Source organism: Gymnoscopelus braueri (assembly GCF_963280865.1).
Source record: "Gymnoscopelus braueri genome assembly, chromosome: 19".
Taxonomy (NCBI): Eukaryota; Metazoa; Chordata; class Actinopteri; order Myctophiformes; family Myctophidae; genus Gymnoscopelus; species Gymnoscopelus braueri.
The window spans coordinates 49409211-49422817 of record NC_137621.1 but is presented as its reverse complement, the minus strand read 5'-3'; the positions used below and the strand labels follow the sequence as shown (position 1 = coordinate 49422817).

The following is a 13607-nucleotide window of genomic DNA, read 5'->3' as shown; positions in this document are numbered from 1 at the left end:
TTGTCTACTGTAAATATAGCTATTTGTATTTGTTGATGACATGTATTAATGTGTTCATATTCAATGCTCGGTTGATAAATTGAATACATAGGATCTAGGGGTGTGCCGATATATCGTCCCGCGATATATCGCGATACGTTTTCGTGACGATATGTATCGTTTTGGAAGAAAAAAAATATCGTTTTTTTTTTTTTTTTACAATAATAATTATCAGGCATGCAAACAGCCCCGAGGTGACAACATGTTGTTTTTTTCCGGGTCAGGTGTCACACTATTGCCCTATTTGGATTCAAAACAGCTATTGTAGCTGAAAAGCTACAAGTTTGCGTCTGAATAATGCAAAAACAGAAGAATTTGTTTGCATTTTTTCTCCCCCATATATTTTCATAATAAAAAAGTGCGTATCGTATCGTATCGAAATCGTATCGAAGTTGTGAGCCAAATATCGTATCGTATCGTTTGGTGAAATTAGTGTATCGGCACACCCCTAATAGGATCACAATGGAAACAATCCACACACACACACACACACACACCTGTCTCCTGCCTCACACTTCTCCAGATAAATTCAAGATACAATTATCACCATGGTGAATTATGAGGGTAGCGCAAAAAGTCAGATGACTTCATTCCATTGCGGTCGCAGAATGAATACAAGACATACGTGGGTAAAGTATCCAACTGATAACACTTGTGTTATTCTATTGTACCAAATTATAACTGTAAAAATATCATACAAGTGACCAAAAACTGTCATCAATGATGTACAAGCAAATAAATAAAGAATTAAAACATAATCAATACCAGCCATACAAACAAGGTCCAATCCAGTCTAACGTGGAGCCCCTTGCTCTATTCTAAGACGTATCAACATCCTCCTTAAAAAGACGACTGTCACAAACAGAAACATGCGCCTGACAGTGTGAGTGTTCTTGTATCGCACCGTTTTGTACTTTTTCGTTTTGTACATGTGCGTGCCAGCGCGCGCACACACACACACACACACACGCACACACACACGCCCAGCTAGTAAGCACTCCCTGCGGTCGGTGTTAATGACAGTTTAGTGATTCGACAAGACCCTTTGTTCTGCGGGAAACGGCTGCGCCGGTCTCAAGACACTGGCATGCATTACATTAACAGTTTTACACGTCAACAACAACAGTAGCGTCCACGTTGTCATTATGGCGGGGTCGATGGCAGCATGTGTGATCAGCTATTAGCTGGCTAGCTGCGCTCCAGGACCCCCCCCCCCCCCCGCAGAGAGGAGAGCGCTGGTGCAACACAAAGTGACTTACGCTGTGCAGGAGTATGAAAATTGTTCGTTTTCCGTGGCAGTTTACATTAGAGTTCTCAACGGGCCTGAAAATTAAGGCCCGGCCCAAACTGGGCCCTACTGACCTCGGCCCGGCCCGAACAATTACCATACTTTTTGGCCCGAAATACCCGAAAATTTGTCATTATGTGCTTAACTCTCACTGCCACATTTATTTCTGGCCGCGTTTGCCCACTGCCAGCGTATGTATGTATATGTATTTATTTATTTATTTGTAAAAAAAAAAGTGCTCAGGAGTCGAGATACAGCCTTTTTCAATAATAAGTTAAACAAGAAGTGAATGGAGCAGCAAATCTTCGGATCATGATATCTTGGGTTCTGAACATTTAAAAAAAAATATATATATTTTTTTTTTATAAAAAAAAAAAAAAACTTGTGATAACTCGTTCTTGGCAGCCAGAGAGTTAATTTCACGCATCCAATAAGCTTTGAACTGAGCAGATTGCACCTTCCGAGATAATGGCCAAAACATCTTAAAAACTTCGACTTTTTTTTCAATTTCGATTGAGTTTTGGCCGTTGTCGCCCGTTTTTCTTTAATAAGACGGGCTAGGGAGGTCGGACGGCGACAAACTAGATACCTGAGTAGTAGTGCAATTTGAGCTGCATCCACTGCCATTTCCGTCGGTCTTACCGTTAGGCCGCTAGGGGCAGTTTAAATGTATTCTTTGGGGGTACATTTTTTTCTTCACGGAACCCAAGGCTCAGCCTGGCCCGACTAATTAGAATACATGTGAATACATGTAGATTTTGGGCTCGGCCCGGCCGGAAAACGCCGGGTCGGGCAGAATTTGAGGAATCTAGTTTACATCATAGTGAGCGCTCTCTGGCTAGCGATTTTTACCTTGACGTCGGTGAACTTGGTGAGCACCGTGTCGGCGGTGGTGGGATGGAGGGCAGGCAGCTCCTCGTACAGGTTGGGGAAACACACCAGAGAGCCCAGCAGGATCTGGGCCTCCACCCTGGGAGCCTGGGAGGGAAGGGTGGAGAGGAAGGAGGGGTGGTTATGGAGGTTATGGGGAGGACAACAAGTAAGGCAGGGAGGGGGAGGAGGAAAGAGGAAGGGGCGACAAAAGAAAGAAATGGGTTAAGACAGAGATGCAGGTGTACCCGCCTGGAAGTGGTGTAAAGTAACTAAGTACATTTACTTAAGTACTGTACTTAAGTGCAGTTTTGAGGTATTTGTACTTTACTGGAGTATTTCCAATTTCCAATACTTTTACTTCTACTCCACTACATCTCAGAGGCGAATATTGTACTTTTACTCCACTACAATTATTTGACAACTTTAGTTACTACCGGTAGTTACTTTTCAGATATAAATTATGATATTATGAAAGATACACTAACCACTTCAGGCCTACCACTTCCAGGTGGGCACCGTCTCCACTCAATCCTAGATCTACAAATCAAATCTATGTGGTTGCTGTCAGGCAGAAACCTTGTACAGTATCTCCATATTTTACTTTTTTATATAAATTAAAACCCAATTTGCTATATCAGTGGTGCTCAAACCTTTTCATGTCAAAATGATATGTTTTTGGCCGCCGACCCCCATCTCAAAATATGTTGTTCCAGGGACCCCCAGAAGCAAAGATTTGAGTTAAAAATGATCGCTTTAAAAAATATATCTATATTCAAAGATTTGCACACATTTGCAAGTTTTTTTCAAAAATAGCAGATCTACAAGCTCGTAGCTATGAGCTTGTAGATCTGCTATTTTTTTATAGCCAAAGTATAAAATAATTAAAGTGGTTACGTAGATGCTTTCCCGGTTAATCATTCATTCCTTGTGTATACAGTATATGCTATAATTAGTGTGTGTGTGTGTGTGTGTGTGTGCGTGTGCGTGTGCATATTACATTAAGTGACGTGCAGGCTGTGACTTTGGCTGCAGCGATGATGAAGTCCAGGATGAGCATGGTGGCTCCAGGCAGACCGATGCTGAAGAACCTGGGACTGCAGTGCTTAATGATGGTGTTCACTATGTCCTATAGACACACACAATAAATACATACATCAATACAAATGTATAAGACACTAAATCAATAGTTATGGTATTAATATTGTTTCTTTTATCATTAGAATTCGATAAGTCAAGTCAAGTACATTTTATTTATAAAGCAGGTTTAAAAATGTGCAGCACAGCATACAGAACAACAAAACAATAACTGTAAGTTTAAAAAAAAACATATTAGTATTAGCATAAGCGGCAAAAAGTGTCCAACCATTTATCCATGGAGGCATGGAGACATGTTAAAAGGCCCAGGGAGAATAGGTGTGTTTTAACCACTTAAACCCCAGCATCCTTATTGTGGGGTAGGGCTGGTAACATTCCTCAGAAATGATATTCAAATATTGGTCTTAAAAAAAATTGTCTCTTTTTTTTATTATGTTTATTTGACAGGGACAATACAAAAAGTGCTCGAATCCAATAAAACATATATTTTGTTTGTTTTTATAACTTGATAAATAGTTTTTTGTATTGTCCCTGTCAAATAAACATTAAAAATATATATAATAATATATATATATTAGTTTTTAATCGAATATTAATTCATATTCGAATATATATTTTCCCTATAGTCGAGGAATATTCGAATATCGAATATAAATTTTCCAGCCCTATTGTGGGGAAGACTTTTGCAGAAAATAGCAGGTCAACAAGCTCACAACATGTCGCAGTGCGACGCGTTGTGAGCAAGGGGCCAGCTTCTGAGTTGTAAATTGAGGCTGTACAGTGCATAGGAATGGCCTGTAGTCTCACTGTTTTACCCCTGCTGGTGTTAGAAAGAATCAGGCTCTATGCAAGCGGATGGGTTTTTGCCGAACTTTACACTTGATTTTATTACCTTAATAAACATTGTCATAAATACTATATGCTTCCAGTCGCTAGTTTAAAGTCTTCTTTCAATCACCATGATATGTGTTTTGGTAAATGATGGTCCCATTAATTTCAAAATTGATGATTAAGTAGGGTATGCTGTAGGACAAGCTACACAACCAATAGCATTCATTCCCCACTCCCGCTCTGGTCCCAACCAATAGCATTCATTAATTTCCGGTTACTTATTTGCATTTTCGGACCGGATATAGAAAGATTTGAAATCATTGAAAATAGGTTTCATTTACGGTCTGTAGAGTCTATGGGCGTAACTTTGTCCATTTATTTTTTTACAGTCTATGGTTGTGAGCTTGTCGATCGGCTATTTTCAGCAAAAGCTTTCCCCACAATAACAGAAAACCGAAAAGACACTAGTGTAGAGCCCTGAGGGACTCCGGTCAACCATATAGGTTTTATCCCATTCAATCCGGGAACACATCCGTTTTTAGATATCTTTGGCTATTAAAAAAAATAGCAGATATACAAGCTCAAGCACTCGGCACTGAGCTTGTAGATCTGCATTTTTTGGAAAGAATCGTGAAAGTTCGTGCAAATCTTTTGAATGTATATCATTTTTTAAAGCAAGCATTTTTTACTCAAATCTTTGCTTTTGGTAGTTCTACAAATGTCCTCTAAATCCTACAGTTAAAAAAAAAAAAAAAGTTTCTATATCAGTGGTTCTCAAACTTTTTCATGTCAAGGACTCCCAAAAATTATATGTATTTGGCCGCGGACCCCCATCTCAAAATATTTTGTAATAGGGACCACCAAAGAAGCAAAGATTTGAGTAAAAATCTACACGATTGGCAGTCAATCAGTTAAAAAATATGTATTCAAATATTTTGCACACATTTTCACAATTAAAAGAAAATAGCAGATCTACAAGCTCGTAGCGCGGCACTCGGTGCCGCGCTACGAGCGTGTAGATCTGCTATTTTTTTAATAGCCAAAGAAATCTTAAAATGACACACAGATACGTTTCCCGGTCTTAACTCATTCCCTGCCTAGAATGTAAAAAACGTAATTATTTCCAATTACCAATTCTTTTTTTTTCTTTTTTTTTTTTGACCCAAAGACCAAGGAGATATGATTTTTTGAAGATCTAGACTCCTATCCACTTCCTTGTTAACTTAAAACTAAAAAATTTGGTACTTTTTTTCAATGAAAAATCTCTGGCAGTGGGCAAACGCGGCCAGAAATAGTTCAGGCAGTGAATGAGTTAATGGGTTAAGTGGTTAAAAAAATGTCCAAAGCAGATGCAGTCCACTAACGGGTAGTGGCAGGCTGTTTGTTCCACTGTTGTTTTTTTGGTGCAGCGACCGAAAAAGGCGCGGCCGGCCTTTTAGCTTCAGTCGAGGTGCGCAGGACCTTTTAAAAGCGTCTGGTCAGCTGACCTGAGTGACCATAGTGGTGTCAAAGGGGGCGGGGTAGCTCAGATATATAGGGGAGGTGAATTAGAACTGTTAAATGCATGTATGCAAACGGAGTATCACGCAAAAAATACCATGCCATGGCCAAAAAGTGTGTTACGCTGTTCACAGCACACACACACACACACACACACGCACGTTTGTATTACTATACTTGTGAGGATGATGATGAATGCCATTTAAAAAATGTTGGGGCATTTAGCCGTAAGTGGAAAGCCAAAAAATAGCAGATCTACAAGCTCACAGTGTGAGCTTATAGATCAGCAATGTTTTGGTGCATGACGCTAATAACAAGTATATAATACGTATAAATCATGTTTAACTCCAATTCCAACCTCTGCATCTAACCTCTAAATGTCCCTAACCCCTACCTGAATCTTTTCCTAACTGTAATAAAATATTTTTCAACCATAAAACGAGGACAAGGAAAACGTCTATTCCTCAAATTCTACTATACTTGTGAGAACGTTTGGTCCTCACAATTATAGTAATACACACACACACGTGGTAGTGTACCTGGTCGTGGTGCAGCAGTCCGTGGTGCATGATGTTGTAGAAGTGTGTGAGGAAGTCTGTGTTGGGAGACACGTCCTGTCGCCTCTTCATGATCCCGCAGATCAGCTTGTAGGCATGGAGCTTCCCCTGCTTGTAGCGCTCTGCCAACATGGTGGCCTGGACCGACACACACACACACACACACACACACACACACACACACACACACACACACACACACACACACACACACACACACACACACACACACAGAGATGTAGAAAATGTACACGCATTCGTAAACAAAAAAAGATAACGGCCATTATTTTCTTTGAACTCAACCGTTGCCTGAGTGAGTGTCGTTTCCTTTTGTTTCCTCGCAGTCTCCAAACAGATCCACATTAGGGGGTAATTATTACACCGAGATGCAGTGGTGGAATATCGATATAAATCTGAGCTATTATTATTATTATTATTACAGGTTGAGAATCACTGACCTACAGGACATAAAATGAGGGTCTGGAACTCACATAATGTGACCATCAGACTCTGACATGGGATTGATACATCCCCAATGGAAACCACCTAGAACCTCCTACCTTAAAGAGCCAGGGAGTGAGAATACGGAGAGGAGGGATCAGTACAGGAGGCGGAGGAGACGACTGGTTGTCCAGGGAAATGCCCAAGTTATCTCTGATCTGGAAGGAGGAAGGGGGGGGGGGGGTTACAAGGGAGAGAAATACAGAGAGAGAGGTTTGAGTGGTTATGGTGAACGACTGTCACTGAGCTTCCGTTTTATGCAATATGTTTATAACTCTTTCAAATAGCGCAACATATAAATGGTATGGACGAACTGCTTGGACGACAGATATGAGGAAGAAGGGAATAATCTGAAGAGGGGTCAAATTATTATCGGTTACATGTTTTGGCGGTTAACGCAAATAGACCTGAGGCCGATTCTACAAACGTCTTCTAAATCCTAAACTATTGTTGATATATCAGTGGTGCTCAGACTTTTTCATGTCAAGGACCCCCAAAATTGGGCCTCTATGTATTTGGCCGGCGACCCCCATCTCAAAATATGTTGTAATAGGGACCCCCAGAAGCAAAGATTTGAGTCAAAAATGTTCCCTTTAAAAAAATATATATATATTCAAATGTTTGCACAAATGTTCAAGATTTTCCAAAAATAGCAGATCTGACCACTTAACCATCAGATGGGTGGGCTGCATGCATTTTCGGATCAATCAATGGATTGTGTTCTGGCTTGGATCACTGAAGCTAACGTAGTATAATTCAAGTTCTATTTATTGGCATCACAATGAAAACACATTTTCAAGGTTTTAAAGAAAAGATACCATGATCAATCAATCAATCAATCAATCAATCAATCAATCAATCAATCAATCAAAATCAATCAATCAATCAATCAATCAAAAATGATACCATTAGTTTTTTACACAATTAAAGCAAATATTAATGTTATATTAGCTTTAAAAAGTGATTGTTTTGCAAATAATTTGGGGGCCCACTTGCAATATCCAGCTCACAACCTGCCAGTGAGAATCACCGATCTAAAAAAAACGACGCATCCTTTCAGGAAAATAACTATAGGTACGAACACAACCCCGGTTATTTGAATAATACTCGCTCAATGTCTCGCCTATGGGAAGAGCGCGGGGGGTGGGGGCGCTCTTTAAACATTAAGCGAGTATTATGAATGAACAGTGCTGTAAAGTAAGTACATTTACTCAAGTACTGTACCAAAGTACAATTTTGAGGTCATTTTATTTTACTGGATTATTTCCAATTTTCAATACTTCTACTCCACTACATATCAGAGGCAAATGTTGTACTTTTACTCCACTACAATTATTTGAAAACTTAGTTACTAGTTACTTTGCAGATATAAATTATTACATTATAAAACACACATTAACCACTTTAGCCCTATTCTATGCATAGGCTATTTGAAAATAGCCGATTTACAAGCTCACAACGCGTTGTGAGCTTGTAGATCTGCTATTTTCAAACATTTCAGTACTTGTACTTTTGGTACTTTAAGTACATTTTTATGCCAATACTTTTGTACTTTTACTCAAGTAACATTTTGAACACAGGCCTTTTACTTGTAACAGAGTATTTCTACACTGTGGCATTGCTACTTTTACTAACAATGCTTACCTTGGCCAGGTTCTGCCACAGTTCACACAGGCAGTCAAACACCTGAGCATGGATCTCGGGGTCTTTGATGGTGTTCACGTCTCCCAGGATGCCCAGCATCCTCCGCCACATCACTGTGGCCACGTCGGCGTGCCAGCCGGTCAGCGAGCCGCCCGCCATCACGCTGCCGTCCTCGCCGGGGAACTCGCTGGCTTCTGTGTCGTTGTGCGAGACACACAAACACAAAGACAGTCAAATCGACCAGTTTTGAACGGTCAGTGTACTGTGTTAGAGTAGGGCCGGGGCCATATGGTCAAATTCAAATGTCACAGTATTTCAGACCAAATCCCTCGATAGCGATACGATAATGTTGTATTGTGGTGATACTATATTTTTTTATTCCAACATTTACAAAAATAACAAAAAAAAGACGATTTACCAACTCACAACGTGTTGCTACTGTATGTGAAACGTTATGAGCTGGTAAATCGGCAAAGTGATAAAAACAACCAGGAAAAGACAACACTTATACCATATCACTGCCTTTTGCTATTATTTTCATGTTGTTTTATGCTTTTGCTTTTAGTTTTTGCTTCATTGTTAAATTAGTTGTAATTGTAATTGTATTCTTGCTCTGTAAAGCACTTTGAGCTGCATTTCATGTCATGAAAGGTGCTATACAAATAAAGTTTATTATTATTATTATTATTATTAGATGACGATGTTACGATATCCAAAATATTAGACAATTTCTAGCCTGATACCACGATCAATATAATATTGATATATTGCAGAGGTCTCATTCACAGGTAGCTTCAAATACACATTAAATACACAAGTAAAGAAGGACACCAAACGAAAAACAACACTTAAAAATGATGGTGTTGACATGTAGGGAAATGTATAACTTTCGTCTGCCCTGGGACAAAACCACTCTGACCTCAAGTGCTAGAAACATTTTCATAAACATTCGGGGAGAACCAAATGCTTTTTAAGCAGTTACAGTGTGCATCGAGGGACTCATCTCAGCCCTATAGGAAAGATATATCGCTAAAACCATTGAAATTGAAGATTTTGTATGTGTTGACGTGTGCATTTGTTTTACCCAGGTCATCGGGAGTCTGCAGGACCGAGTGGTGCATCTTCTGCTCCAGCTGGAGGTGTGTGTGTGAGTGCGAGTGCGAGTGTGTGTGGTGGTCTGCGTGCTCCGCCGTCAGTGTGGCGGGAGATGGGGTCTGGGAACGAGAACCCCCCAGGGAATGCATGGGAGACGCACTCTCTGAACCTACACACATAAACATAGACACATACACATATATATATATATACACACACAGAGAGACAGACAGAGAGAGACAAACACTTAAAGGATCAATTGCACTTTTGATTTTCAAAAGAACCAGTCTTATGCTGAATTCACACCAAGGGCCCAGCATTGGCCTTTGAAATTGAGTCTATATAGGAAGTGAGTTCAAGTGACAGCTCATATGAATGGTATGTAGTTACGCTGTTTTACCCCTGCTGGTGTCAGAAAGAATTTCTCTCAATGCAAAGTGGATGGGTTTTTGACGAACTTTAGACTTGATTTTCTTACCGTAATAAACATTGTCATAAATACTATATGCTTCCAGTCGATAGTTTAAAGTCTTCTTTCAATCATCATGATATGCGTTTTGGTAAAGTATGGTCCCATTTATTTAAAAATTGACGATAAAGTAGGGTATGCTCTAGGAGGGGCGGGATGATTTGATTGACAAGCTACACAATTAATAGCATTCATTCCCCGCCCCCAACTCTTGATTGACAAGCTACCCAACCAATAGCATTGATTTCCGGTTGCATTAGCTATGACGCGATATGACGCGATACAGAAAGATGGCGGATTTGAAATTGCTGACAAATAGGCTTCATTTACGGTCTGTAGAGTCTGGGGGCGTCTCTTTGTCCATCTCTTTTATACAGTCTATGGTCCACACGCGCATTCTTATAGAAATACATTGTATATAGGATGACCAGACGTCGCCGTTTTGCCGGGATGAATGATAAACACATACAGACAAGTTAACGTGCGTACCGGTAACGGTGACGGTGTGACTCAAGCTGCTGGTCTCCGAGTCGATGTGCAGCGTGGTCAGACTGGCTACTTCCTGTTCCTCACAGGCCACGCCCCCTCCCAGGCTGTCCTGGTCCAATGAGCTTCCTCGACCTCCACCACCCCCACCTCCTGCTCCACACGCCTCTGTGGTGAAAGTGAAATCTGGACAAACACATTGAAGTTAAAGTCGAGTGGTGAGCTGCCATTTTTAGATAGACACTAGATAGACAGACATATTTATATATATATCTATAACTTTACATACCGTGTGTGTTCACCCATTAAGACTGGGAACGCATCTGTGTGTCATTTTTAGATTTATTTGGCTATTAAAAAATAGCAGATCTACAAGCTCATAGCACGGCACCGAGTGCCACGTGTAGATCTGCTATTTTTAAAAAATCTTGAAAATGTGTGCAAATCTTTGACTATATATATTTTTAAAGGGATTTTTTTTACTAAAATATTTGCTTCTGGGGGATTCTACAAATGTCTTCTAAATCCTAACGTTTTTTTTTTTTTTTTTAACTTACATTGCTATACCATCAGCGGTTCTCAAAAGTTTTTTCATGTCAAGGACCTCCAAAATGATATGTATGTGTACACGGACCCCTTCCCACCCACCCCATCTCAAAATATGTTGTTCCAGGGACCCCCAGAAGCAAATATTTGAGTTAAATAAATATATATATTCAAAGATTTGCACCTTTTTTATTTTATTGCAGATCTACAAGCTCATAGCGCGGCACTTGGTGTCGCGCTATGAGCTTGTAGATCTGCTATTTTTGAATAGCCAAAGAAATCAAAAAATTACACAGATGCGTTGCCGGTCTCAATGGGTTAATATACTATACACACACAAAGCCTTACTGTCAAACTTGCAGGTGGAATACTGAAAGGCGTTGAAGGAGTCCGATTGGCTGTCTGAGCTGATGACATCAGAGCCGCTGGCGCTGGCGGGCGACGTCCACTCGGAAGGCACCCCGGGGTCGTCTATGGGCCGGTGGTCGTCCGAGGGCCGAGACCCCTGCCCCTGCTCCAGGAGCTCCGGCAGGTCCCGGGGAACCTCCAGACTGCCGGGGCTGCTTCCGCGACGACCCTGTGTGAGTGGACAGTAGGGCTGTTAACATTCCTCAGAAATTAAATTTGAATATTGGGCTTAAAAATTGGCTAATATTCGTTATGTGTATTTGACAGGGACAATACAATACAAAAAACAATGTATCAAGTGCTCAGATCCAATAAAAAATATTATTTTGTTTGTTTTTATAACTTGATAATTATTTTTTTGTATTGTCCCTGTCAAATACACATATACATATACATATATATACGATCTCCCCACGGAGACATCGCTTGTTTACATCCGGGTTGAAAAAAAAGATCGGTGGCTCGTCAAAAAGACTCAAAATAAGGTTAAACCGCTGGCAGTGGCGGATGAATTAATTTATTAATACCTGGCAGTGAATGTGTTGACCCATTTAGACCTGAGGCCGATTCTAACCTTCTAAATCCTGACCTAAGTTTTATGAAAAACTTCAAATATGTATTCAAAAATTACAAAACATTTGTGTTGCTATATACTGTACATAGCAACAGGAACCCTAAAAGAGGTTCCCGTCCTGAAAGGTATAGTTACAAATAGGGGTTCCCGCCCAAAATGGGTTAATACAGTATAACTAGCACAACTGCAGTGGCTGGATGTGGTCTCCATACTGGTTTGACAAAGCTCATGAGCAGTGATTGCCTCTTCCCTGAGCTGTAAAAAAAAATTGGGTCTATCATGCAAGGGAGGTCAAAGGTTCGAATCCCGGGTAGGACATAACTGTTAGGGATTGCGGGCTTTGAATTGAACAAAGTTTGAATTTTGAAGTGTAAAACGGGGTGTTCGCCGTGCCATACTGACCGCCGTTCCTCTGGCCCGGAGTCTCTCCTGGATGAACTCGTCCATGAGGTCGGGGAAGTTGGGGTTGGTGCTGCCCACGTCGCTGGAGACGGGACGCGCCTTCTGCACCACCTCTCGCTCCTCTTTGTTAGCTACACCCATACACACAAACACACCCACACACAAAACGCACGGTAAGGCACACGCAGGTGGTTGGACGACGGATTGGACATCGCATGAACAGAAGAATGGCTGTACGGTAAGGTGTGATTTATACTTCGTTGTGTGAGCGACACCGGCGAAGAATAAATCGGGCTGAAGACAGAGACGCAGACAAACAAAGACACAGGTGTACATAGTCATGCACACAGGTGCACACAGACAGACAGACAGACAGACAGACAGACAGACAGACGCACAGAGACAGAGACAGATGGACATAGCTCCGAGATGTAACGTTCGACATACAACGTAACAGCAATGACTCTGAAACATATAGCCTGCAACATGTGTCCTAGCCTGAACGTCTACTCTGTACAGTACCTCATACTTTGCGGAACGACATGCAACAAAGGGCATTAGTCTTACGAGTATGTATAGAAAGCCTGTAAATGTTCCTAATCTTTTTTTTTTTTCTCATTATTATTCATTTTTCTTTGATATGGTGAAGCAGCATTTGTGTGTTGTTCTGCCTTTCCTGACTCCAGGCTCTGGTATAATTTAAAGGGATACAGCAACATTTTCTTGTTTGTTGTTTTTTTCCCTTCGTGCCACAATTTGAGGGAATTACCATCAACACTAAACAATGAACAGCTTGTTAGCATTGTCAGAGGACCTGATATACAATGGACTTGCCAGCAGCTGGTATACTAGAGGTGATTATACACTGGAAATGTCACCGTACCCCTCCAAGCTACCAGAATGTTTTATTGATATGGAAAAATCCACTCTAAAAACTGAATTCACATGAATTATTCCCTATCATCTTTACATCACAGACTCCTTAGTGTTTGAACTTCACATTGACTCCTTAACCCATTTAGACCGGGATTTTATTTTTATTTTCTTTGGGCTATTCAAAAATAGCAGATCTACAAGCTCATAGCTTGTAGATCGCAAAAGTTTGTGCAAATCTTTTGAATATATATATATTTTTAACTCTTTTAATTTTTTAAACGTACGTTTCTATATCAGTAGTTCTCAAACTTTTTCATGTCAAGGACTCCCAAAATTATATGTATTTGGCCGCGGACCCCCATCTCAAAATGTTTTGAAATAGGGACCCCCCAGAGGCAAAGATTTGAGTCAAAAATGTTCCCT

General features: G+C 40.6%; 1 protein-coding gene across 4 annotated transcripts in view; it reads right to left on the bottom strand.

Moving 5' to 3' along the window:
- ralgapa1 (Ral GTPase activating protein catalytic subunit alpha 1) overlaps positions 1-13607 on the bottom strand; it is a 135735-nt gene that overhangs the window by 73328 nt on the left and 48800 nt on the right. For all 4 annotated transcript variants that reach the window (XM_080414133.1, XM_080414134.1, XM_080414135.1 and 1 more), the window contains 9 exons: positions 12309-12439; positions 11273-11501; positions 10382-10564; positions 9413-9592; positions 8329-8522; positions 6744-6842; positions 6166-6321; positions 3198-3326; positions 2180-2305 (listed from right to left, as the gene is read on the bottom strand). In XM_080414133.1, coding sequence (XP_080270259.1) covers positions 2180-2305; positions 3198-3326; positions 6166-6321; positions 6744-6842; positions 8329-8522; positions 9413-9592; positions 10382-10564; positions 11273-11501; positions 12309-12439 — 1427 coding nt within the window. The remainder of the gene's footprint in view (positions 1-2179; positions 2306-3197; positions 3327-6165; positions 6322-6743; positions 6843-8328; positions 8523-9412; positions 9593-10381; positions 10565-11272; positions 11502-12308; positions 12440-13607) is intronic.